The sequence below is a fragment of the Orycteropus afer genome, unplaced genomic scaffold (assembly GCF_000298275.1).
Source record: "Orycteropus afer afer isolate SDZICR_OR568_19922 unplaced genomic scaffold, OryAfe1.0 scaffold00227, whole genome shotgun sequence".
In the NCBI taxonomy this organism is placed as follows: Eukaryota; Metazoa; Chordata; class Mammalia; order Tubulidentata; family Orycteropodidae; genus Orycteropus; species Orycteropus afer.
The window spans coordinates 4,227,973-4,240,397 of NW_006921814.1; the positions used below are offsets into that span (position 1 = coordinate 4,227,973).

General features: G+C 37.7%; 1 protein-coding gene across 1 annotated transcript in view; it reads left to right on the forward strand.

Moving 5' to 3' along the window:
* The window catches only part of WDFY3 (WD repeat and FYVE domain containing 3), a 341,413-nt gene that overhangs the window by 87,608 nt on the left and 241,380 nt on the right, over window positions 1-12,425 (forward strand). Inside the window, exons 5-7 of the mRNA XM_042782046.1 lie at window positions 1,993-2,154; window positions 10,375-10,567; window positions 11,627-11,813. Coding sequence (XP_042637980.1) covers window positions 1,993-2,154; window positions 10,375-10,567; window positions 11,627-11,813 — 542 coding nt within the window. The remainder of the gene's footprint in view (window positions 1-1,992; window positions 2,155-10,374; window positions 10,568-11,626; window positions 11,814-12,425) is intronic.

Consider the following 12,425-nt stretch of genomic DNA (forward strand, 5'->3'; position numbering starts at 1 on the left):
GTATTTATTAGTTGATTGTATGTTGGATTTTTTTTTTTTTTTTTTTTTTTTTTTTGATATATCTGATTAAGCAGGGAACTGTACTACTCTGTTCACTAGTTACCACTTTTGCACTCACCCCCTGTCTCCTGGTGGGTATGATAGAGAATGAGTGTGGCTGCACAGATCTCTTGTTCACTATTTGTGAAGAGCAGTTAAGAGTGCGTCACCTCTTATTGGTGGTCCTGTATCAGTTGCCAGTTGGTACAGAAGGAAGTGGTGGTTCTCACTGAGTCAGTGGAGCTGCAGATGGTGTTCATGTGGTTGGGTCATATGGGCACGGTTGCTGTTTCCCCCTCAGTTAGACAGAAATAACAATTGAAAAACCATCAAAAAAGTAAAAGCAAGAGGACAAAAAACATACACCACATAAACAGACAGGAATGGTCACCAAAAAGAGAAAGAAGAGGAAATGTAATAAATGAGAGAGAATATTTAAAGAAATTCTTTAAAAAGCCAAAAGAAATATGAACAGAAAAAGGGGGGAAACAAAAAGCCCACAATATCTGGGAGGGGGAGTAAGAGAAAAGAGGTAGAGGAGGAGAATAATGAAGAAAAAAATCGATAAAATGCAAAAAGAAAAACAAGGAATGGGGAGAAGCACAAGAAGGAAAAAAAACTGGGAATCAGGAAAATGGTAGAGTGAAAACTAGAGAACCTGGAAAGGGAAGAAGAAACATAATAAAAAAGATAGATTTTCTTTTTTTAAACAGACGAAAACAAATTAACTTGGGGGTGGGGAGAAAGAAAGACAGAAAAAACTCTGGGCAGGGCAGGGTACCCTGACTCTGTCAGGGCATACAGCCTGGCATGGAATTCTTGCTGGCCCAGAAGGTGGGTGGAAGGGAGTAAGGAATGGCTGCATCTCCATTCACCAAGAGGGTATAGGGTATAAAAGTAACAAGAAGAATATTGCACCTTTCCTGTCCTCAGTGTCCGGTATGTCCTTGTGGTCCCTGGCAAGTAGAGCCTATTCTTACGTCCCTGGAATCTGAGAGAACACTGTTGCTTTAAATATCTAAAATGGTCATACTGCTTGTAAACATTCAAAATGGCTGTACCCCTTGAACAGGCAAAAGTCCACAGCTCAGCCCGTCTCTGTCTTTACTGCTTCCCCTTTTATTACCAGACACCAGTGCAGTCCTCCATGCAGCCCCTGGCTAGCAGGGCTGATTTTTAAGTTAATTCTTAGGTCCTAACACCACTTGGCAATATCCAAGTCATTAGAATTACTGACAGTCCAGAGCTCTGTATGTGCCCTTTTTTGGTGTTTTCACACAGGTTCTTCTACTAGTTCAAGTTTAGTCCACTTCTGTATCCTTCCTTTCAAAGTTCAGGGCTCCAGGATTATCTTCTGTATCTGTGTTAATTGGTTCCTCTCTTCTTTGTTGAAGAGGATCTGTGTACTTTGCCTGTTCCGCCATCTTACCGGAACTCCCCTGAGATATTGTATCTCCTGATAAATTTATTTGTCTCTGGATAAATAAATAGCTAAATAAAAAACCAACAAAAACCCATTACCATCAAGTCAATTCCAACTCATAGTGGCCTTATAGGACAGGGTAGAACTGTCTTCATAGGATTTCCAAGGCTGTTTGTCTTTACAGAAGCAGACTGCCTCATCTTTCTCCTGCAGAGTGTCTGGTGGGTTCAAACAGCTGACCTTTTGGATAGCAGCCATATTCTTTAACCACTGTACATCAGAGCTCCAAACACCAGAGTTAACAAACGCACAAACAAACAAAATCTCAAGATTAGATTAAAATTTTTCCAAATGGGAAATTGAATATTTCTCAGCATGGGGTGATATATATATTTATTCTTTCAATCCCTTAAAAGGTTATTTTGATGTATTTGTTGGCTTAAAATTTGTGTTACTAGCTGTACCAGTTGATTTCCTAACTACAGTTAGATTTGTCTACCTATTCACTTAATTATTGGTTTGTTTTCCAGAAAACCGTGGACTGCATGACAACAATGTCAGTGCCTTCCACCCTGGTTAAATGTTTATATCTGTTTTTTGACCTTCCACATGTGCCTGAGGCAGTTGGAGGTGCACAGAATGAGCTACCTCTAGCAGAACGTCGAGGACTACTTCAGAAAGTTTTTGTACAGGTAAGGAGGGTGCTGTTGCCTAGTCATCTGTATACCTGTATTTAAAGTGAAATGGGTATGGTCCTTTATAGATGTTCTGACTTGCATATTCTATAGTATTTCACTCTGTTTATTTAGATTCTTTAAAATAGAATTATCACATTTTTTGAATCCACAAGTTTCTTTTCAGGAATATTTGAGTGAGGCATTAACATGTTTGTTTCTCTGAACAGATTCAGTTATTAAGCTTTCTTTTGATTTATCAATGATATCTCTAAAACAAGGTTAAGGAAGGAAGAATTTCATGGACAATCATGTGAAGAGTTACGTGATATTTCTCATAATGTCAGGAATTTCTAAGTTATCATTTATGTGTAGAAAATCTGTAACATGTGAACTTTTAATTTATAAAATACACTTTATTTTAATAGCTGTTGTGACCTCCTCCTAGAGAGCTCTGGTTGTGCAGTGATTAAGGCATTTGGCTGCTAACCAGAAGGTTGGTGGTGTGAACCCACCGTCTGTTCCATGGGAGAAAGATGAGGCAATTTGCTTCTGTAAAGATTTACAGCCTTGGAAACCCTACGGGACAGTTCTTCTGTGCCACATAGGGTTGTAAGTTGGAGTCAACTCACTGGCAGTGGGTTTGGTTTTGGTTTGATTTGTGACTTCTTCTGCCTCCTGCCTATAAAGCACTTTTTCCACAATGTTGCCATTATTCTTTTAATAGCATTATGGGTTGAATAGACTTTTGTTAGTTACTATGGGAATATAATCATTTATGATACATTAGGAGAAAAATTTCAAGACAGGCAATCTATAAACATTTAGAGTAGTCTGTCTATGAGCATAATATGTATGTGTTTGAATCCAGGTCTTGGTCTGAAGTTTTTCAACCTGAAATGCTGATTCCTCACCTGTAAAATAAAGACAGTAATACCTGCTTAAAGGGTTTTTTTTTTTTTTTTTTAAATTACATGAAACAATGTGTAAAGTTGAGGCTCTCTGCTTAGAACATAGTAGACATTAAATAAAAGCAGCTTATTGTTGCCTCTGCCATATCACCCCTACTGTCAGTGAGAGGAGGGGGAGAGAACAGAGAGGATGGTCATCTATGGTAAGTAAGGTGGGACTGGGTGCAAACAGTTACACGCTCAGCTCATGTTATTGGTGTCTTTAGGCCCAAGGTGACTCTGCTGGGAAGGGGTGGACTAAGACAGTTTAGAGAATGCTGGATTATCAAATAGGACTGTTAATTCAACAAATATACTGAGCACTTGATTTATTGGATGCTTTTATATTAGTAGCTGTTCTGGTTACCTAGTGCCTCTCTGATGAGAAATATACCACAAATGGAATGGTCTTAACAAACAGAAGTTTATTCTTACAATTTGGAGGCTTTAAGTCCAAGTTCAAAGTGCCAGGCTCTAGGTCTGGGTGAAAGCCCCTCAACCTTGGGGTCCAGCTCTGCCTCCTGCTCCTGGCCCACTGGAGCTAGAGGCATTTCTTCACTCAGACAACTGCTGGCTGCAGAGGCTGAGAAGCCCCAAGGTTGACAAGGAAAAAGGCACAGTCCTGACGTAACCAAAACACACGGCAGGCCATTTTAAGTCCCAACGTCAGCAGAGCATAGCAGGCTGCTGAACAAGGACACGGCTAGATCCAGGGCCCAAAAGTCAGCTACTCAGCTGCTCCCAGTAGATTCCATCATGGAGTTGATTACCAGTCTCATCATGGGGAATACTACAGGCCTAGCCAAGTTGACACACAAACATAACCATCACAGTTGCTTACATCCCTTATCTCATATAATTTACAAAAAAACCCATGGTGCCAGAGCTTTTGTTTTACCCTAAAATGATAATGTGAGCAAATGGCAGAAATAGGATTAGAAAGGCTTATCTGACTCTTAAATTAGATTGTTTGAGAAAAGCAATGGGGAGGAGTAAATCTCATAAGAAGTAAAGCTGCTCTAAGCCATTCCTTTAATCAGTCTTTGCTGATTAAAATAGCCCAACCAAGCCCACTGCTGTTGAGTCAATTCAGACTCATAGCAACTCTATAGGACAGTGTAGAACTGTCCCATGGGGTTTCCAAGTCTGTAATGTTTATGGAGACAGCTGCCTCATCGTTCTTCCAGTTCTCACACATGGTGCCTGGTGGGTTCAAACCACCAACTTTTCAATTAGCAACTGAGCTTTTAACCACTGCACCTCCAGGGCTCCTTGATAAGAAGAGTAGACTCATTCCAATAAAGCCTGGTTTAGGCAGTAAATGAAAGCTGCAGTTTATACTCCAAATACCTGGATAAATGTAGCAAAACCCTCTTTTAAAACTTTTTTTCTCTCTCCTGAATTTGAAAGCAGTGGGTGTTCATTTTCAAATAATGTGGGTCTCATTTTAGAATATTAGAATCCTTGAATGTTATGGCCAAAACTAGTTAGTAGAACCTGGAATCCTCCATGTATGAGATCCACAGCAGGTAAATGGCTGGGATTAGAACCTATGTCCCCTATCTCTCAGTCCAGTGCCCCTTTTAGTACCTCACTTCCTTTTTTTACTTCCTCATTGCCCGGTACACATTGTTTTCATCAATTTGTCTAAAAACCAGTTGAGACAAACTTACTAAATATTTTAAGAGCATGGTATTTGTGATGGATGAAATCCCTGTGTTTGTGTTAGGTGACAGATGGTTTTCTGAGACCTTAGCAGTTGGTAGTGCTTCATGCAGGCATTCGTTTTTGTCACTTGGGTGGATGTGGCCAATTATTGCTCTGTCACACTTGGCTTGAATTTGTAACAGTCCCTGCAAATAGAGTGGTTAATACAGGGGCAGAGAAGGAATGAAGACTGAAAGTTAGGCTCTTTAGTTTTCTATTCTGTAAAATGAAAAGAATAAACTAGATTATTTGTAAGGATCCTTTTGCCTCTGAAAATTAAAGACCAATTATCTTAAGAGGCAGCAAATTTAGGGAATCATTACGTCTAGTTCATTGTTGAGGACATGCATATGATTTGAAGAAAAGCATTTTATTGATTTTTTATTTATTTATTTTTAATTAGATGTCTTTTTCTAGTACAAATTTGAGAAATGATGTTGTCCCCTCAGTACACAGGAGTAGTGTCAGAATGGACAAAAAGTATCACCAACTGTGTGCTACTCTGAGCATATGCCATTTTGCTACATTTGATCTGTACAGACAAACATTACACATAGGAGTAGACATTCGTTATCCAAGAGTTTCTCCAGGCTTTTCTTCTTCTTCTTCTTCTTCTTTTTTTTTTTTTTTTAAACTTTTCCCAATATTTTTAGAGCACTTATTCGATCCCTGTCCATATTTACTGATTTTGTATTTTATTGTGTCACTGAATTCTTAATCCTTTTACTCCTTCCTTCCTAATATCTGGCAGCTCTTATATCTAATTAGAAAGCTCTTATGTGTCAGCAAGGTCTGGTGCTGAAGGGACTAGGAAAGGCAAGAACTGGCTTTCCGAGACAAGGTCTGAGTATTTTAAAAACTTATCTTTACCTAGCAGTTCCTCCCACTGATGCTGAAATACCCGAAATTCATGAGGTACTTTTCATTCAGGAGAATAAAATTATTTTATAAATTATAGTTATTTTATGTATTATATATATGTTTTTAAAATATTTAGATAAAAAATTTGGCACAGAGAAGGAAAGTTAACTTTTCCTGACCCTGAATTGGGACTAAAAGGAAGAATCCATTGAACGTGGACATCACAGTTAAATTCACCAAGTAGCAAGCTCTTAGTGCTGCATGGCCTCAAGTGGCATGTATTTTGCAAATCATAGTGAAGGAGTGAGTTCTTATTTCAGCCTTTAAGAAGCTTTGAATCTTCTTTGAAAGCTAGATTTTTAGAAGGCTTTTGCCAACTAGACCAAATTAAAAGATTCTTCCAAATTAAGGGTTCTGTATTATTGTGATTTTCCTTCCCACTTGTGTAGAAAATTAAAAGGATGTAAAATGCCTCTACTTTTAGAGATCTGTTTCTCCTTTTTTATCTCCCTAAACTTTAGAGAAGAAAATTACAGTTTATCATAGTGAACTAACATGCTCTGGTGGAACTGTGCTTAATTCATTGGGTTGCTAACCAAAAGGTTGGTGGTTCAAACCTACCAGCTATTCCATGGGAGAAACACAAGGCACCCTGCTTCATAAAAGATTTACAGTTTTGGAAAGTCCATAAGATATCCACCACTTATCTGTCAGTTTATCGTACTATGGTGGCTTACATGTTGTGAGGCTGGAGGCTATGCCACCGATATTTCATATATTAACTGAGTCACCCATGGTGGACAGGTTTCATTGAAGCTTCCAGGCTAAGGAAGACAGGCTGGGAAGAAGGAAGGGACCATCCACTTCTCAAAGATTTGGCCAGTGAAAACCTTATGAATAATAGTGAAGCACCGTCTTATGTATTACTGGAAAATTTTATGAATAGCTCTGAAACATTGTGTAATATAGTGCCAGGAGACAAGCCCCTCAGGTCAGAAGGCACTCAGATTTGACTGGGGAAGACCTGCCTCCTCAAAGTAAAGTCAACCTTAAATGGATGGAGTAAAGCTCTCAGGACCTTCATTTGCTGATGTGGCATGACTCAAAATGGGAAGAAATGCTGCAAATATCCATTAGTGATCAGAATGCGGAATCTACAAAGTATGACTCTACAAAATTGGAAGTTTTAAAAAATGAAATGGAATGCATAAAGTTTGATATGCTAGGCATTAATGAGCTGAAATGGACTGTTTTAGGCCATTAAGAAACAGATAATCATATGATCTACGAGGCTGGGAATGACAAATTGAAGACAAACAGCGGAGCATTCATTATCACAAAGAATGCTTTAAGATTTATCCTGAAGTACAGTGCTTTCGGGAGCTCTGGTAACGTAGTACCTAAGGCACTTGACTGCTAACCAGAAGGCTGGCAGTTCAAACCCACCGCCACTCCTCAGAAGGAAGGTTGGGCAATCTACTTCCATAGTGATACCGCCTTGGAAATCCAAGGAGGGGTCGCTATGAGTTGGGTCCGACTCGACGGCACATAACAGCAACAACAACAGTGCCGTCAGTGAAAGGATAATATTTATATGCCTGCAAGGAAGACCAGTTAATACTATTGTTACTCAAATTTACACACCAACTGCCAAGGCCAGTAAAATCCTCACAAGTGGAAAGATGAAGAAATGGAAGATTTTTACCAACTTCTACAGTCTAAAATTGATCAAACATGCAATCAAGATGTACTTATGATTACTATTGATTGGAATGCAAAAGTTGGAAACAAAGAAAAATCACCAGTAGTTGGAAAACATGGCCTTGGTGGTAGAAATGACACGGGAGATCACATGATAGAATTTTGCAAGACCAATGACTCATTCATTGCAAATACCTTTTTCAACAACATGAACAGTGGCTATACATGTGGATCTCCCAGATAGAATACACAGGAATCAGAGTGACTACATCTGTGGAAAGAGGAGATGGAGAAGCTCAATATCTTCTTCATTCAAAACAATGCCACGAGTAGACTGTGGAGTAGACTATCAATTCCTCTTATGCAAGTTCACTTTGAAGCTGAAGACAATTAAAACAGTCCACAAGAGCCAAAATATGACCTTGAGTATATGCCACCAGAATAGATGTGATGCATTGAACACCAGTGTCTGAAAACCAGACAAGTTGTGGGATTACATCAAGAACATCATCCATGAAGAAAGCAAAAGGTCATTAAAAAGGCAGGGAAGGAAGACAGACCAAAATGGATGTCAGAAGAGGCTCTGAAGCTTGCCCTTGAATGGAGAGTAGCTAAAGTAAATGGAAGAAATGACGAGATAAAAGGGCTGAATGGAAGATTTCAAGGAGCAGCTCAAGAAGACAAAGTCAGTTATTGTAATGAAATGTGCAAAGACCTGTAGTTAGAAACCCAAAGGGAAGAACACCTTCAGCATTTCTCAAGCTGAAAGAACTGAAGAAAATATTTAAGCCTCATGTTGTAATATTTAAAGATTCTATGGGCAAAATATTGAACAATGTAGGAAGCATCAAAAGAAGATGGAAGGAATACAGAGTCACCATTCAAAAAGAATTTGCCAATGTTCAGCTATTTCAGGAGGTTGCATATGATCAAGAACCAATGGTATTGATGTATGAAGCAGCACTGAAGTCATTGGTTGGAAACAGGGCTCCAGCAATTGATGGAATATCCACTGAGATGTTTCAGCAAACAGATGTCATGCTAGATGCACTTACTCTTCTATGCTGAGTAATTTGGAAAATAAGTAACTGGTCAACTGACTGGAAGAGATCCATACTTGCAACCATTCCAAAGAAAGGTGATCCAACAGAATGTGGAAATTACTGAACAATATCATTAATATCACACACAAGTAAAATTTTGCTGAACATAATACAAAAATGGTTGTAGCAGTATATTGACAGAAAACTTCCAGAAGTGCAAGCTGGATTCAGAAGAGGATGTAGAATGAGGGATATCATTGCTGATGTCAGGTGAATCTTGACTGAAAGCAAAGAATACCAGAAGGATGTTTGCTTGTGTTTCATTGACTATGCAAAACCATTCAACTATGTGGATCATAACAAATTATGGATAACATTGTGAAGAATGGGAATTCCAGAACATTTCATTGTTTTTATGAGGAACCTGTATATAGACCAGGAGGCTGTCATTCAAAGAGAACAAGGGGATACTGAATGGTTTAAAATCAGGAAGGGTGGACATCAGGTTTATATCCTTTTACCAAACTTATTCAGTCTGTACGCTGAGCAAATAATATGAGAAGCTGGACTATATGAAGAAGAACATGGCATCAATATTGGAGAAAGACTCGGTAGCAACCTGTGATATGTAGACAACACAACTTTGCTTGCAGAAAGTGTAGATGACTTGAAGCACTTACTGATGAAGATTATAGACTGTAGTCTGTAGTATGGATTACACCTCAACATAAAGAAAGGAAAATCCTCACAAGTGGACCAGTAGGCAACATCATGATAAACAGAGAAAAGATTGAAGTTATCAAGTATTTCATATTACTTGGTTTCACAATCAACACTCATGGAAACAGCAATCAAGAAATCAGAAGACAGATTGCACTGGGCAGATCTCCTGCAGAAGACCTCCTTAAAGAGTTGTAGAGCAAAAATGTCACTTTGAAGACTAAGGTATGCTTAACTGAAGCCATAGTATTTTCATTTGTCTCATACGCATATGAAAGCTGGACAGTGTATAAGGAAGATTGAAGAGGAGTTGATTCTTTTGAATTGTGGTGTTGGTGAAGAATACTGAAAGTAACATGACTGCCAGGGAACAAACAAATCTGTCCTGGAAGAAGTATAGTCAGAATGCTTCTTGGAAGTGAGAATGGCCAGACTTCATCTCACCTACTTTGGTTATGTTGTCAGAAGGGACCATTTCCTGAAGAAGCGTATCATGCTTGGTAAAGTGAAGGGTCAGCGAAAAAGGGAAGACACTCAACAAGATGGACTGATACAGTGGCTTCAATGATGGACTCAAGTATATATAGCAAGAATTGTGAAGATGGCACAGTGTTTTGTTCTGTTGTACATGAAGTCGCTATGTGTTGGAGCCCACTGGACTGCACCTGAGAACAACAACAGCATCATGAATGGTAATTGACTGGAAGACAGTGGATTTGGTTTGGTCTGGTGGTGAACTAGGAATTAAAAAGCTAGAGTAGAATAATAAAATTGATCTTGATAGTTACTTCTGTTTCAAGGAAAGACATGCAAAGAAAAAAATTCTTAGTGAAGAGAGGATGATAAGCACAGACTATTTTTTGTTAAAATAAGCAGGTAAAAATAGGGATTGTTTTTGTCTTCATAACACACTTTTAAGTTATAAATGTCTTTTCTATCTTTGAACTTTCCTATAATATTCAGATCTAATACTTTTCTGAGGGAGTCCCTCGGTGGTGCAGATCGTTAGTACTAGAGCACAAGCTGAAAGGTTGGCTGTTTGAACCCACGCAGAGGCACCTCAGAAGATGGGCCTGGTGACCTGCTTCCGAAAGGTCTCAGCCATAAAAACTGTGGAGCAGTTCTTCTCTGCATACATGGGTCACCAAGAGTCAGAATTGAATCGATGACAATTGACAACATGTTTTTTCCACTTCCTCCCTTTCCACAGCCATTTATGTACTAACATACATTTTGTTTTGATTTTTGTGTTTTAGATCTTAGTGAAACTCTGCAGTTTTGTTTCTCCAGCAGAAGAGCTGGCTCAGAAGGATGATCTCCAGCTATTATTCAGTGCAATAACCTCTTGGTGCCCTCCCTATAACCTGCCTTGGAGAAAGAGTGCAGGAGAAGTACTTATGACCATATCCCGTCATGGTCTTAGTGTCAATGTAGTGAAATATATTCATGGTGAATATCTCTTTCTCTTTATTTTAAATACTCTTCATTTCTTTTCCTCGTATAAGAACAGATTTATTTTTAATCTCTCAGTTCTCTAAAGATTCTCTGTTAACTTTTAAAGTAAATGTTCCAGGAGAAAAATTAAAAAAAAAAAAAAAAATTCATAGTGGGATGAGAAGCCTTGGTGACTCATTGGTTAAAGTGTTCAACTGCTAACCGAAACCCACCAGCGGCTCTGTGAGAGAAAGATGTGACAGTCTTCTGTAAAGATTTACAGCTTTGGAAACTCTGTGGGGCCATTCTACTCTGACCTGTAGGGTCACTGTGAGTTAGAATTGACTTGACAGCAGTGGGTGGGTTTCACAGTGGGACGTTTCAAATGTAAGAAATTCTTGTAAGTTCTGAATGATGTATATCTACAAAAATTAAAATGATGTTTTAATTTCATTGGGATATGAATGTTCAGTTGGAATATAATGTAAATTCTATGTCATATCTTATTCTCCCCTTTTATTACTGAAAAAAAAATATAAGCAATTTTTTTTAGATGTTGTACTTTAAGTCTTTTCAGAAGATATTTCTGATGTAGCATAGGTGGAATTATTTGGATTCTTTATCAGCACTGTTCTGTTTAACTCATGTCAACCATTTTTTAAATGTCAAATTGGGAGATAATTGCTTTCTGTAGCTCATTCTTCCACATTCATTCTGATTTGAACTTCTAATTAATTACTGAATTTTTCTTCATTAACATAGAACAATAGTTTTTCATTTTCTTTTTTTGCTATATCAATATAAAATATCATTGGGTGATAGCCAATCATTTTGTTTAATGATAAAACATCAAAATATAATGTTAAACAGTTTTCAGCACTTCCTGTATTATCCTTTGTCTACTACTTAGTGACAGGGTTTTTCCAGTGAATTTGAAGCATATATTTGCTTTTAGAATGTGTAATGGGTACATTACGATTTACTGTTTCACTAAACACCATTTAAGAATGAAGAAAATTTTCTTAAACAATTGACATAAATAATACATATGCATTTAATTATTTGTTTTTACAGAAAAAGAATGTTTATCTACGTGTGTCCAGAATATGCAGCAATCAGATGACCTGTCTCCCCTAGAAATTGTTGAAATGTTTGCTGGGCTTTCTTGTTTCCTCAAAGATTCCAGTGATGTTTCTCAAACACTTTTGGATGATTTTCGGATATGGCAAGGATATAATTTCCTTTGTGATCTCTTGCTTAGGTAAACCCCAACAATATAAGAATATGTTTTAAGTGTCTACTCAGTCTTTTTTTCAATCAAAGGAAATAGTACAATTTGGGGTTACAGGAAAAATTAATAAAGCACTTATTGAATGTATACTTGGGTGTCCCCTTAGCTTTAATTTCCTCTTTTCATACCTGTTCTGCCAACTGAGTACCAAAATTGATTGTAGAGTTCAAAGTGACAGTTTAGGCTGCAAATGTGGCAGAATCAAAGGTTAGATATGTGAATAAATCTGCTTTTCTTTAGGAGCTAAGAAAGAAGATTTAAAATGAACGAAGCACTTCCTGCTTAATTGTAATTTTGGTTTTTTTATAGTACCTCCAGTGTTGTTATTCATGTAGTTAATTCTGAATAAATATGTAAATTAAATGAGACCACACAAATGTGTGTATAAAACAAATCACTCAAATGTTTTACTACCCCCTTCCCTTCCCAAATTTTATGTGCATGCAATGGGAAAGGGACAGGTTTCAGATTTTATTAGGAAGAAGATACTCATTCCACTAACTGTTCCCAGGCCTTTTCATTATTTTTAATTCATTTGAACTATTGTAAGATAACTCTGTTTTTTTTTTTTTTTTTTTTTTT